The sequence below is a fragment of the Morone saxatilis genome, unplaced genomic scaffold (genome assembly GCF_004916995.1).
Source record: "Morone saxatilis isolate NCDOM2014 unplaced genomic scaffold, NCSU_SB_2.0 Contig15, whole genome shotgun sequence".
Classification (NCBI taxonomy): Eukaryota; Metazoa; Chordata; class Actinopteri; family Moronidae; genus Morone; species Morone saxatilis.
In genome coordinates this window covers 18,247,109-18,259,531 of record NW_023339707.1, presented here as the reverse complement: position 1 = coordinate 18,259,531, position 12,423 = coordinate 18,247,109, and the positions used below count along the sequence as shown (strand labels likewise).

The following is a 12,423-nucleotide window of genomic DNA, read 5'->3' as shown; positions in this document are numbered from 1 at the left end:
GTTGACCGGTCGAACTTTGCTCTGCACTGAAACCACGCTTTCAGCTTAGCTCACTGCTGTGTGCTGGCAGACAAAGCTGTACCTGTCAGGCGCTCAGTTACAAAGCTGTAGTGGACTCGCAATAACAGACATATCAGAGATCTCAGCGCGAGAACCAATACTGCGGTTTGATACCTCAAAGGCTCTAGAAAAATATGTAAGCAGTGTATGCTATTGCATGCCTAATAAAGTTACCATATTCTTGTTAGTCTTATATAACAGTAGGTTATATCCACTTTGTACCACTATAGTTACCCCAGTGGTCCCATCTTTTTCTTAAGGGGCACTTTCTATTTGTTGGAGTAAACTGCATATTTATGGACCTATTTATATTATAATCAATGAATAACAATATATCAGTGCAGAAAAAATTGTAAACTGTACAATTAATCCCAATACGTGAACGAAATAACTACTGCAGGAGACTTTGTGAAATTTGGATGAATTTTTGAGCAGATATTTCACGTTAATTTGATCAAAAGAGTGAGTTTTTCCTGAATATTGTATACACATTCCTGTATGTGGCATTTAAGTATTAGCATTATTTGACAAATTCTGTTGTTTTTCTACTTGTTCTATAGCTTTTTTGGTGTGTTTAAGTCAGTTAAACGTTTTCAAATGCTTGACGAGGTGTTTATCAAGTGAATGGCCTTTGTGGGAATAGGCTTGTGGTCAGCGTCTTGCAAAGTTTAGATCTTTAGGTAAAAATTTAACATTTAGTTTTTACTTAAAGTAATGAACTATAATGCTGAAATATAGGCTATTTTTTCTGTGTTATTCTTGCAATGCATTTTAGCGTGACAACAATACAATGTTATATAGCACAGAGGAAAAACGGTTGTTAATGGTGAAGACAAAGTGGTCTTTGTTGGTTTTCTGAGGACTGGAAAACACTCGGGACTACCCTAACCCTTTTAAAATAATCACATCACTATTCAGTATCTTTAAATATCAGAACTCCAGGTTGCAGTAAGTGAGAGCAGGTGCAACACTGTATTCACCCCACATACTTCATTTTTAACTCATTATTTTTCTTCAAAGCTGACCATGATGTTGGAGGTCTGAATCCAACAATACAACACTATGTTACCGGAGTGGGGGTAACAAAAGGTAAAGGTTGTCGACAAGAAAGGATAAAGCAGGCTTTGTTGGGGCAAAGCTCTGAGGAATAGCAGCCAAAGTTCAGATGAACAGATAAAAACGCACTCAGTCTGCACTTTACCAGTTACCCTCTGATGGGTGAGCTGAGGGCCACAGTGCCGAGGTCTCCCCTTCACAACAGCAGCCATCACTTCACTGTTTGAGCTGCAGAGTCACTGCAGCGCACTCTGAAGAGGTGAGGGTTCACTGCAGGTTCTCCAGAGGTCCAAATGCAGCTGGTAAACGGCTAAAATGCCGGCATGTGTGTATCTGTGAAAGACCATGAAATTATAGTAAATTAAAGTCCAACAAGGAACTTTCATTTTGTGTTGACTCTGGCGGCCCCTGTGGAGAAAAGTGGTAGTGTTTCTACCGCCTTGTTTCATTGATTTAAGGTGGAATCCGACTGAATGGCCCACTGCCAGGCATTAATAATAACTATATACAATAGATTGTAGAAATAGCCAAATAGCCATTTCACTGACAACATTATAGGACCCAGAACAACTTATTTTTCCTTTAGTGTTGATGCCGAGGTAATTCCCAGAAACATCTCTCCTCTCTGCTTTAAATAAACTACTGGTCTGTCTTTGACTAAACTCACCCACATCAAGCAGACTGTTCACTATGTAACGTTAAGGCACACTGTTACCCATATCAGCAATTTCATGGAGTTCTTATAAACTCTGTGACTACTATAAGTATGCAGGATTACAATAAAAACCGAAGATTGAAGCAAGTCAGAGGTAGACGTAAAAAGAAATCAAACACACAGCGACATTTAAAAGAAGCACAAATAAATACAGAGCTGATGGAAAGACACAAACATTAGTTTTAGAAAGCAAGAATACCTCAAAATTCTCTATATATCCAGTATTTAATGGAAAGGGTCTGGTGAAACAACTGCTGTTCCTGGTAAGTTTTAAAATGATTTAATAATAATTATTCTGAGTATGACACTTGCTTTATTGGCAAGAACAAAAACATGTTGTTGCCAAAGCAGTTAATAATAATAATAATAATCAATAATCACATATTTCCATATTACATATTAAATACATTACAGTATATTTTGTACAATATAAAAAAATTCTCAATTCAATGCATTCATTTACAATATATATAATTTAATACAACTACTCAATATCATATTATTAGTGGTAATGAGCCCCTCAGGCATGTAGCAGGCAGATACATATTCAGCTACTACAGGAGCTGTAGTCGGTGAACTACTCCTTGTGGTGGAAATATCTCAGTGAAGAGAACAGTGGAGGAGGAAGTCTATCTGTGTTTCTATTTCTCCTGTTGAACAATGATCACACACACGCTCCTCTCTAGGCACCCTTGTCTGTCTGTGTCTTCCAGTTTCTATGGCTAGTTGGTGGTCACTGAGCCTGTATTTGGTCAGCATCAACACACTGGAGATATTCAGCCATTTTATATTCTCTGTTTAGGGTCAAATAACAATTTAGTCTACTCTGGGTTTTTGTTTCCTTCATCTAATGTTTTACATATAGGTCTTTTGATTGATTAATAATTCATTTAATTGTCAACTCTCTTAGCTGAGTGCTTCTTGTCCCCACTCCATCTACCCTATAGACACACAAACTATCAAGAAAAGACAGGAAAAATCAGAAGGAATAAAAGAAAACACAAAGAAAGAAAAAAGTGAAAAACAGTTTTTGATTTTTTTTGGCGCTCTTGAAAATGAATTCCTTTTTCTCCCGCTGGAGACATTTTATGTGTATGTGACTGCATGTTACTCTGTGTTATTGTGTGCCGTTCAAGATAGCAGTGTAGCAAGAGAGGGAGTGAGTTTCCATTAAAGTTTTTTTCATTAAAGGAAAAAAAAAGTACTTATGCAGTATGAGAAGCTGTTCGTGTTCATCTCATGCTGGGCTTTTTTCAGCACATTCTCTCCCTCTCTGAAGCTAAAATGGCAGAATGACAGTGAGAGCTGCTCACTATTGAAATGACATCCTGCCCATCACAATATGATAAAAGAAGGAGAATGATAACATGCAACAACAGCGAGCTGAATCAGTTCCTTGACATCCATTATTGGACCCCTTAATGCATAACCATATATATATATATGCATATGTAATGCATGCATGTCTTATTGCATACATTATTAAATCATGAGCCAAAGAAATGCTTTGAATGCCCATATGTATGCTCAATGCTCATGCAACCATGTACAAATATTTGGTAGAAACTGATGAGGAAAAGGATTTCAGGCACCGTCCCGCAATAGTTTTAAAATCATTTACGTGAACGTTGTGGGAGGGAGAGCTAATTGGCTGGAATGACTGTGGAAACATGCAGCTGAATCCACCCCCCACCCGAAGCAGGCCGACTTGGAGACGGGTGGGAAATCAGGGGGGCGGGGAAAACCCAAATGGAATTATGGAGAGCTATCACTTCCTAACTGGTGAGGATTTATACACCACTGCCAAGGCCAACGGATTGAAGTAATTTCATTTTTCATGCATGGCTTCTGTCCCCACGGAGACCTGAAGCAAAGAAAGAGAGAGAGAGTGATGAGAGAAAGCGGAGGGGAGAGATGAGAGGAAAGGGGAGGAGTGGAGATGAGAGAGAAGGAGCTGGAAAGGAGAAGGGAGGGCAGAGGAAAGGAGAGACAAGGAGAGGGGAGGAGAAAAGGGGGATGAATGGAAGGGGGGAGAGTTTGGCGGACGGATGTGTAATAATTGCTTGTATTTTCTAATGCGACAGGAGAGGTAGATGGAGTCAGTGTGCTGCAGTCTCTTTGCTTTGCCTATAGAGGAGGGTAATGGTGCTACATTGAGAGTTCAACAGAGTTGCTAGCTGGATATTTGTTAGTTTGTTGGTGTTTAACGGGCAGAGCTTCTTTGAAGTTATAGCAGTCAATGCCTATAGCTCGTTAATTATCATAGCTGCCAGCAGTAATTCGCAGAGATATGTGCAGAGCATTCTGAGGTTCTCCTTCCTCTATTCCCCAAAGAAAACACACATGCAGACATGCACAAATAGCATCAGTGGGATGTTGTGACAGCTCCACTTGCATTCTTACAGGCAAGGTGTCTATAACTGATCACATTTGTGTGACTAGACTGGATCTTTCTAACAGAGAGTTGAGGATAATGTTGATGCTGATGAAGAGGAAGAGAAGTAAGTGTCAGTGATGGTGACAGGTTTTCATTCCACCAGCAGGTAGAGTCAGGATGACACCTGTCTAATACTGTATGTCCGTCCCTTGTCCTTGTTAGTTGTTCCAGCTATTTTCTCAGCAGGGCAGAATTCCCGGTGTGTCAAAAGTGTGGCTAAATTGGTTCCTCAAGTGGTGAAAGATGGAGACAACTTTGGACAGTCTTACTCATCTGGTGCACTCAGGCTCTCCACTGAAATAGTCATTGATTAGAAGAAAAAAGCTGACCATTCCTCTGTGTGTGTGTTTGTACGTTTGTGTACTTGTGTACAGCATGTGCTCGCATACTGCAGTAAGTATATGATTGAGTCATTTTGATACACCAGCTGATGTTCACGGGTTGTCATGCAGTTAATGGACAGAGATGCTTGGAGGTTTGGACTCTATTTGGGCACTAAATTGAAAAACTCCTCCAAATGAGTCCCAATTACACAGCACTTCAGTCCAAATCACAGACCTAGCAGTGCACTTAATGCACCTATTAACTGTGTATCTGGCAAGGAAATCTAAACCAAAATGCAGGCCTATTTCTTAAAGAACATTCTGACTCACATAGCCCACAGTTATTAAATAATTCTCTTCGTGTGTGCAACCCTGGATTTGAGATTGTTATTTTCCTCAGGCCTATTTTTGCCTCCTCAAAATTTGTTTATTGTTATGTTCCCTGTTGTTGGTTTCCTAATTACACAACAATTACAACCGCATATTTTCACTTTCTTATCTAATTGTTATTTTTGTCCACAACCTGTCTGTAATCCCAGCTTGGCTCCAGCAAATCTTAATAAATCACAACCTGACTGTCAAAGTTAACAGTGACTATATGTTGATTTCATTTCTCCCTCCCTGAAATATTAAATTAAAATGTTTCTAAGATTGTGTAAGGACAAAATTATTAAACTCCAGGACTGTATATCACAAACTGGTCCTTGAATAATAAACACCCCATGTTGTACCAAATTTCCTCAGTGCAAGAGAGGGATAGAGACAGAAAAAGTAATTTGGCCTCTGTGACACACAGTATGAGACTTTAATAAACACTTTGATTTACCTGATTGATTGAGTGTTCCTCTTTGTTTGTTGTGATGCAGATTCGTTCAGACCAGGACCAGGACATCTCGATCCGATACAGCATCACTGGGGTGGGAGCAGATCAACCACCCAATGAGGTGTTCAATATCGACCCTGTGCTTGGAAAGATGTTCGTCACCAAACCTCTTGATAGAGAGCATCGCTCTTCTTACCATGTGAGTGTGTGTCTTTCTCTCTCTCTCTCGCACACACACACATACACACAAGAAGAGCTACGACAGCTACGACATTTGAAAAGTGACAAATGAAAAGCACTCAAAGAAGAAATAAAGTTTATATATATATCTTCATCTGCTTTTCTGCTTTTTTATATTTGCTTTTGAACTTCCCAAAATAAAATGTGCAAATTATATTAGACAGTTGTTTTAGATTTAATTTATTCTTTCATTATTTTAGCATATATTGTTTAACATAACAAATTATGAAAAAGCAAATCAGCTTTAAAAATGTAATTAAATCTATTTAATACACTTAACAAACAATATTGTATTGCATTATTGAATTAAGCATGAACACACTTTAACATGGCAACATTAACATTTTCCAGAAGAGTAGTGTGTGTGTGTGTGTGTGTGTGTGTGTGTGTATGTCTTTGTCCTTGTTCTTTTATCACTGCGAAGAATAATAAAATTTTTAGTGCATAATGATCATGGAATGACAGAATGTCCAATTTGCACCTTTTCACTTGTATAGATGCGACAGCGCTGTGTGCAAAACTTAAGTGGATGAAGTGAACCATAAGTCAGAGAATGTGATAATTAATCATTAAGCTCTCAGACAGTCACATTCATTTTTTTATAGCTTTTCCACTGCTGTGCAAGTAACAGTGGCACATGATAAAAAGACTTACCGGTTAGAGAGGAAGAATGGCTTAGAAGGAAAATAAAACCTGGATGAGTGAAGATGGGAACACCAATATTTTGCCCTCTCCCTGAGAGTGAGACGAAAAGATCAATATGACTCTCATGTGACATTTTTGGAAACGTGCTTATTTTCTTTCTTGCCAAGAGTTATATGAGAAGATAGATAGTAGTCATCTGACAAGTCTGTACGCTAAATATGAAGCTACACCCTACAGATGCTAGCTTAGCTTAGCATAAAGACTGGTTGCAGGGGGCAATAGCTTAGCCTGGCTTCGTCCAAAGTTAAACAATTCTGGACCAGCACCTCAAAATCTTACTAATTAACACATTATATCTCATGAGATTTATCTTGTCTCAAATTGAGAGGTGCTGTTATGCAGATTATTTAACCTTTGAACAGAGCCAGGCTAGCTGTTCTCCCCTGCTTCCAATCTTTATGCAAACCTGAGCTAATCATCTCCGGGCTCTAGCTTTATATTTAGCATACAGTCATGAGCGTATTGATCTTTTCATCTCATTCTCAGAAAGAGAGCAAATAAGCTTACTTCCCAAAATGTTAAAATATTCCTTTTATTACTGTAAATGTGCCCTCTCGGCTCACCTTCGTGCTGTGCATGCTGGCATGAAAATGTCAGGCAAAGTACATTAAAAACAATAAGAAAAGTACTAACTCAGTTTAGTTAGTCTTTCTACTGGCATGAAAAAAGAGCCAGGAGGCTTTGATTTATTGAGCAACAACATTGGATTCATCACTTCATGTTTCTGTTTCTTGTTTTCTCTGTCTCTGTACCTGACGCTATCCTTGTATTCATATGGGAATCTAGCCTGACTTACAGTCCCGGTGAGCTGGCAAGCCCAACCTTTTAGTGGGAGCTGGGCAGATTTATACCCAGGAGAAACTCCAATCAATGAAGTGATTTGTTAAGAAAGGCGGAGGCTTGCTAAAGGCTGTTTAAGTTAAACTCTGTGTTTGTTGTAGAGAAAAAGTGTTAGTTGGTGTGGAATACAAAGTGCAGGAAGAAACCAGATGAGACAAAGTAAAGATGTACGTGTAAACAGATGAAGAAAGGTGTTGCAGTTCAATTAAAGGCCTCTCACACTAGATGCTGTTAGATCAACAGGAAAGCAATTAAACTGTGTTGTATAATAAACATCCTCAATCCAAAAGCTTTAAAGACAGGGAAGAGTTTATTTGCTGAGCAACAACATCCTGGAAAGCAACAACACACAAAGTTAGAATATGACTTTGTGTTTTTTCTTTTGTTTACCTTATATTTCATGCAAGGACAGAACAAAGTTACGGTCTACTTCTTTTTATTTCAAAAGAATGAGCACTCCGAAATTCAAAACCAGCCATGCAACAAGATGCATTCTTATGAGGAAAAAAACCTTGGAGCTTCTGGGTCTGCTGTTATCTCTATCAGGATGCCGCCTCTTTGCCAAATGCCAAGCGCTGCCTGGTCCAGTCTGTTTTCTCCCCCCTGCCTTTCAAGATAATAACTTTAATGTGGACCCAGAATTACATTTTGCCTTCTTTAAACATGGCGGTAATCTCTGACTCCTGCTGTTATTGAATTAGGGTGTCGGTGCCTGCGGGATGGAGGGATGAAGGTGGGCAGAGATAAGGGGCCTGGCTCCTAGCCTGTTACAGCACAGTGAGATGCGATGTGTGATGGCAGCGCACGGATATTGGGTGCAGGACAGATCAGACAATGCAGAGGAAAAAGTAAAGTCAAATTAACCTCAGGGAGACCTGAAGACACAATTTTGGTGGAGGTGCAGAGTGGAAAGAGACGGTGGAGAGGAGAGGATGGGCAGCAGTGGAGAGGATCTTCACCTCTGCGAGGAGAAGAAGCTGATGGAGAATGCAACTTATTCTATTTCCTGCCGCAACAAGCCTAGAGGCTATTTCACTTATCTGGCTCTCATGTTTTTGCAGTGGCCAGGTAGCATTTTTTCCCGTCAGCCATTCTCAGATGGAAAGACTACCATTCCCTCAATTCTCCATACATGACAGAGAAAATAATCTGCTCATGTTACAATTTTTCATCTTTCTTCCGCCGCTGTTCCTAACATGTTTTCATTCTTTCCCCCAGCCCTTTCCAATTCTGTCACTCTTTCTTTCCTTTAGATGAATATCACTAACATGAAATACGGTAGAGGGTCTTTTGCCTGAAATTGATTGCTGACATTTTAACAGAATAAATATTTACAAGCCCTATGTTGTTAGGAGCAGGGTGTAGATAGTATCAGAATTTTTTTTTTCCTTTGTATGATATAAACTAAACATCTCCAGTACTTCCAGCTGACAGGAATATCACTGAATAAGTCATGTTCAGGGATATAAACATTCCCAGGTAAGGTGAAGTGAATCAAAACAGCTTTACAGAGAACCCAGGAATTCATTTTGAAATGTCACTTGAGTCTGTTAGTTTGACCTTCACGTATGGAGTGAAAAACAAACCACAAGCGTTTATTCAAACTCAACATTTTCCTGATTATTTTCCTCGCTCTCGTTTCATTTATTCTGTTACATTTTTTTTCCTACAGACTTCATAAAAGAAAAAACAGTCAGGACACATTTTACAGCATGTCCAAACTTTGTGAGAAATTCTCGTTGGTGATTCCATTGATCTGAGTATAGCTGAGTTGAATTTGAGATGGGCTGACTGTATTTGTGGAGTCAGAGGGAAGTGATTTTCAGGACTGTCTTTCAAACAAAACCAGACAGAGTGTTGGCCTGGGATCCAACACAGTGATCCTGAAACAGACACCTTGCCTTTTACAACAGAGCCAATAAAATAAGATGTTTCTTGTTTTGGTTTCTGCTGAGATAAAAACTTCTGGGGACTAAATGTAAAAGAGATAATAAGCCTTGAGAAAGTACATGATCGCAAAGGCAATTACTCCGCAAGAAAAATATCCTGAATTTCACGTTTGACCCTACTTAATATTGTCTTGTAGGTTTAGGAAATCTTTTTGAAACTTTTATACTGTATAATTCAATAATGCAGATTTTATCAGCCTGTGTATTCACAAGCAGGGCTGAATGCCAAATTCAAAAAAGAGTGCAGAGGTGATTTTCTGTTTTTGCTTTAGAGGTGCTGTGAAAGTAGTCACCTTGAAGGGTAAAACAACAGACTTCTTTCAGTGTGTTAGTGTTTTATTTATGTTGTGTCTTCCTTTATTTTGTCCACTCCTGAGCGCAGACAGTTGGGAATGCACCAAGAGGCATCTATACCAGGAGTGATATAAAGAAGTGGTACTCAAATATGCCAACAACTATTGTGTATAGGCAACTTAACAGCAGTTAATGTGAGTGTTACTAACCACAAACCGAAAATATAACATTTTAAATAAATACAGGACCCAAAGACTTTAAACTGAACTAGACTAAAGTAATCTGAAATAAAAAGCTGAAGATACCCCCTGCACAGATTTCTCCTGAGTCCTAGCTGGTGCAGAGGAAACCACAGGAAACCAAAAAACACTACTTTATTGAAATATTACATTAAAAATAAAAAGGAATGAACGTTTCACGCGTTGCTTCATCAGATTCGATAATCTGATGCAACAAATTTTTTTTTTTTGTTTAGTCTAAGATATAGTTTTAGTACACATGATTCAATGATGTCTCAGAAGTGATGTCCTTTAATGTCTTAGCTTTCATCAGAAGAATAACATTACACACTTTTCACCTGTTAAAACCAAATATACATTTAATTATATGTTATCCACAATGCACACACAGAGGTTGCTGAAGCATTTTGTCTCCAGAATTTCAGGTCAGGCTTGACCCAGGGAAAAAGAGGTTTTAAAAAAATGCACTTGCCACTGCTCCTTAGTCTTATTTCTGTGAGATCATAGTAACAATTGAATTTGTTTTTATCGGCTTCAGCTTCTCAATGTTTTTTAGCAGCGTCTGGACTCCGGCAGCTGGACAGATGCTAATTTGTTTGGAGACATCTAGCAACTTCATCGCTAGATGCCACTAAATCCTACACACTGGTCCTTTAAAAATAGATAAATTTAGAAAATGTAGACCAATCATGTTGTCAGATGGATAGACCCTTGCTCTTCCTTTAAGAAATTATTTTACATTAAAGATTTATCATTTAATTACTGGCTCATCCCATAATGTAACCTCATTTTGTGTGGTTTTGTGTCTCCCAGTTGCGAGCCCATGCCGTGGACATGAACGGGAACCAGGTTGAGAACCCCATCGATCTGTACATCTTCGTCATTGACATGAATGACAACAGGCCAGAGTTCAAAAACCAGGTCTACAATGGCTCTGTGGATGAAGGCTCTAAACCAGGTAATGAAACATGAATGGATGGATGAATCGATGGAAGAAACAAGAAGTAAAGTGTGAACCAGGTGCAATTACAGGAGCATTTATTAAGAAAGATCCAAGAAATGTGTGGATTGGTGAGGGGTTTGGATATGTGTGGACGGAGGAAGAGCGACTAGTATATCAGGAGTATTGGTGTCGTTAAAAGTATGACTACACCAGTGAATCTTGGACGCAACAGAGAATTTTCCATTCCCCTTGATTTAGCAGACAGACAGAGAATCTGTCTCCTACAGTGGCTTTTCATTTAGCCGGCTGCAGCAGTGGCCATAAACCAAAGAGGGTGCTCAGGCTGGAGAGGAGATTGAGGATTAAATGTACCACGCTGTAGCACCACTGGGTCATTTTATGTCCAACCTCAGAGCGGAAGAATCACAGAGATGAGCTCTCGGTGAGCATGCATGTGTGTGAGTGTGAGCCTGATGAGCCAGAGTTTATTGCACCAGAGGTGATCTCAAGAGGTGTCCAGGTGCTCATTTCCTTTCCTCTTCTTTCTTTTTTCTTTGCCGCTGTCTCCTCCCCCTCTGCCTTGCCCCACACAGCAGACAAGTCTCTGTGGCATGCATGACATTCAGATGAACAATAATCATAAAAAAAGAGAGTTTTAGAATTTAGAGCTCCAGTGGTTTCAATGGAAGGCCAATTACAGACTTGAATTAGTTTGCAAATTAAAGAGTCATTATGGGGACCTAATCCTGTCAGGCACAGCTTAGGACGCCCGTACAAAGGGTCCACATTAAACCCCCTAAGAGTGCAGCTTAATGAAATTACCCTGGCGATGTGTGACACATTGTGATTCTTCATCTCCTACTCTCTATCCCTCTATCTTTAGAAAAAAAGTGATGGGTGGAGGACTGATAGTCACTTCACTTGGAATCAAACCAAATATGGAGTCTGTCCTCTATTTATTTCTTTTCCTCTCCCTCTGTTCCTACCGGCCTTTTTTTTTCTTGTCTCGCTGAGAGGCCTTTAAAGTGCTCCCTCTGGCCGAGTCATTGACAAATGTTGCTTTGAAATGTAATGAAGTTTGAAATGGGAGCTGCGGTTACAATTATCCTCGGACAGGGGCTGTCACTGGCATGATATCACTATCACTGGCAATTAGAATCGGCTGCAAGAGAGGGAGAGCAAGAGGGAGAGAGATGGAGAGATTGGGTGACAGGCAGTGATCCCACAGAGTTATATGAGTGTGTGGAGGCAGCAAACAAGTGGTGCATTTATGGAGGGATAGTCGCTTATTCTCTGCATATAGTAGGCTGTATGTCTGTGCTTAGTTGTGCTTGTAGTTGGAGAGATTATTTACAGAAGAGGTCCTTAACAATATTAGATCAACTTAAGCAAGGGTTATCAAACATCTAGATGATGTATTACCTTGTTTTTATGTAATCAGAATAATATGATTAAAGTTTCCAATATCTGTTGTCAAAATCTAGTAGTGCATTTAAGAGCCTTCCATTTTGGTAAGGTAATAAATAAATGGTACACGTTATTATACATTACATTTGCAGCCTTTTCAATGTACCCAGTAAATGCGAAATAAGATGTGAGTTATGTGGTCATAAAAACTGATCACAATTATATCTACACATACTATATACTGTATCTGTGCCTGTAGCTGATGGAGTATTATTTACAGAACAGGTATCATAAATCTATAAAGCATAAATCTATAAAGATCAATTCACTTTATTGTAAGTGTTATCAAACTGCTATGGAAAATCCAAGTGGTTTAACAGCCATATTTTAGG

At 39.2% G+C, this 12,423-nt stretch overlaps 1 protein-coding gene across 1 annotated transcript in view; it reads left to right on the top strand.

Moving 5' to 3' along the window:
- Nucleotides 1–12,423, top strand: part of LOC118324325 (cadherin-4-like) — a 222,494-nt gene that overhangs the window by 180,101 nt on the left and 29,970 nt on the right. Inside the window, exons 6-7 of the mRNA XM_035656608.1 lie at nucleotides 5,458–5,613; nucleotides 10,495–10,639. Coding sequence (XP_035512501.1) covers nucleotides 5,458–5,613; nucleotides 10,495–10,639 — 301 coding nt within the window. The remainder of the gene's footprint in view (nucleotides 1–5,457; nucleotides 5,614–10,494; nucleotides 10,640–12,423) is intronic.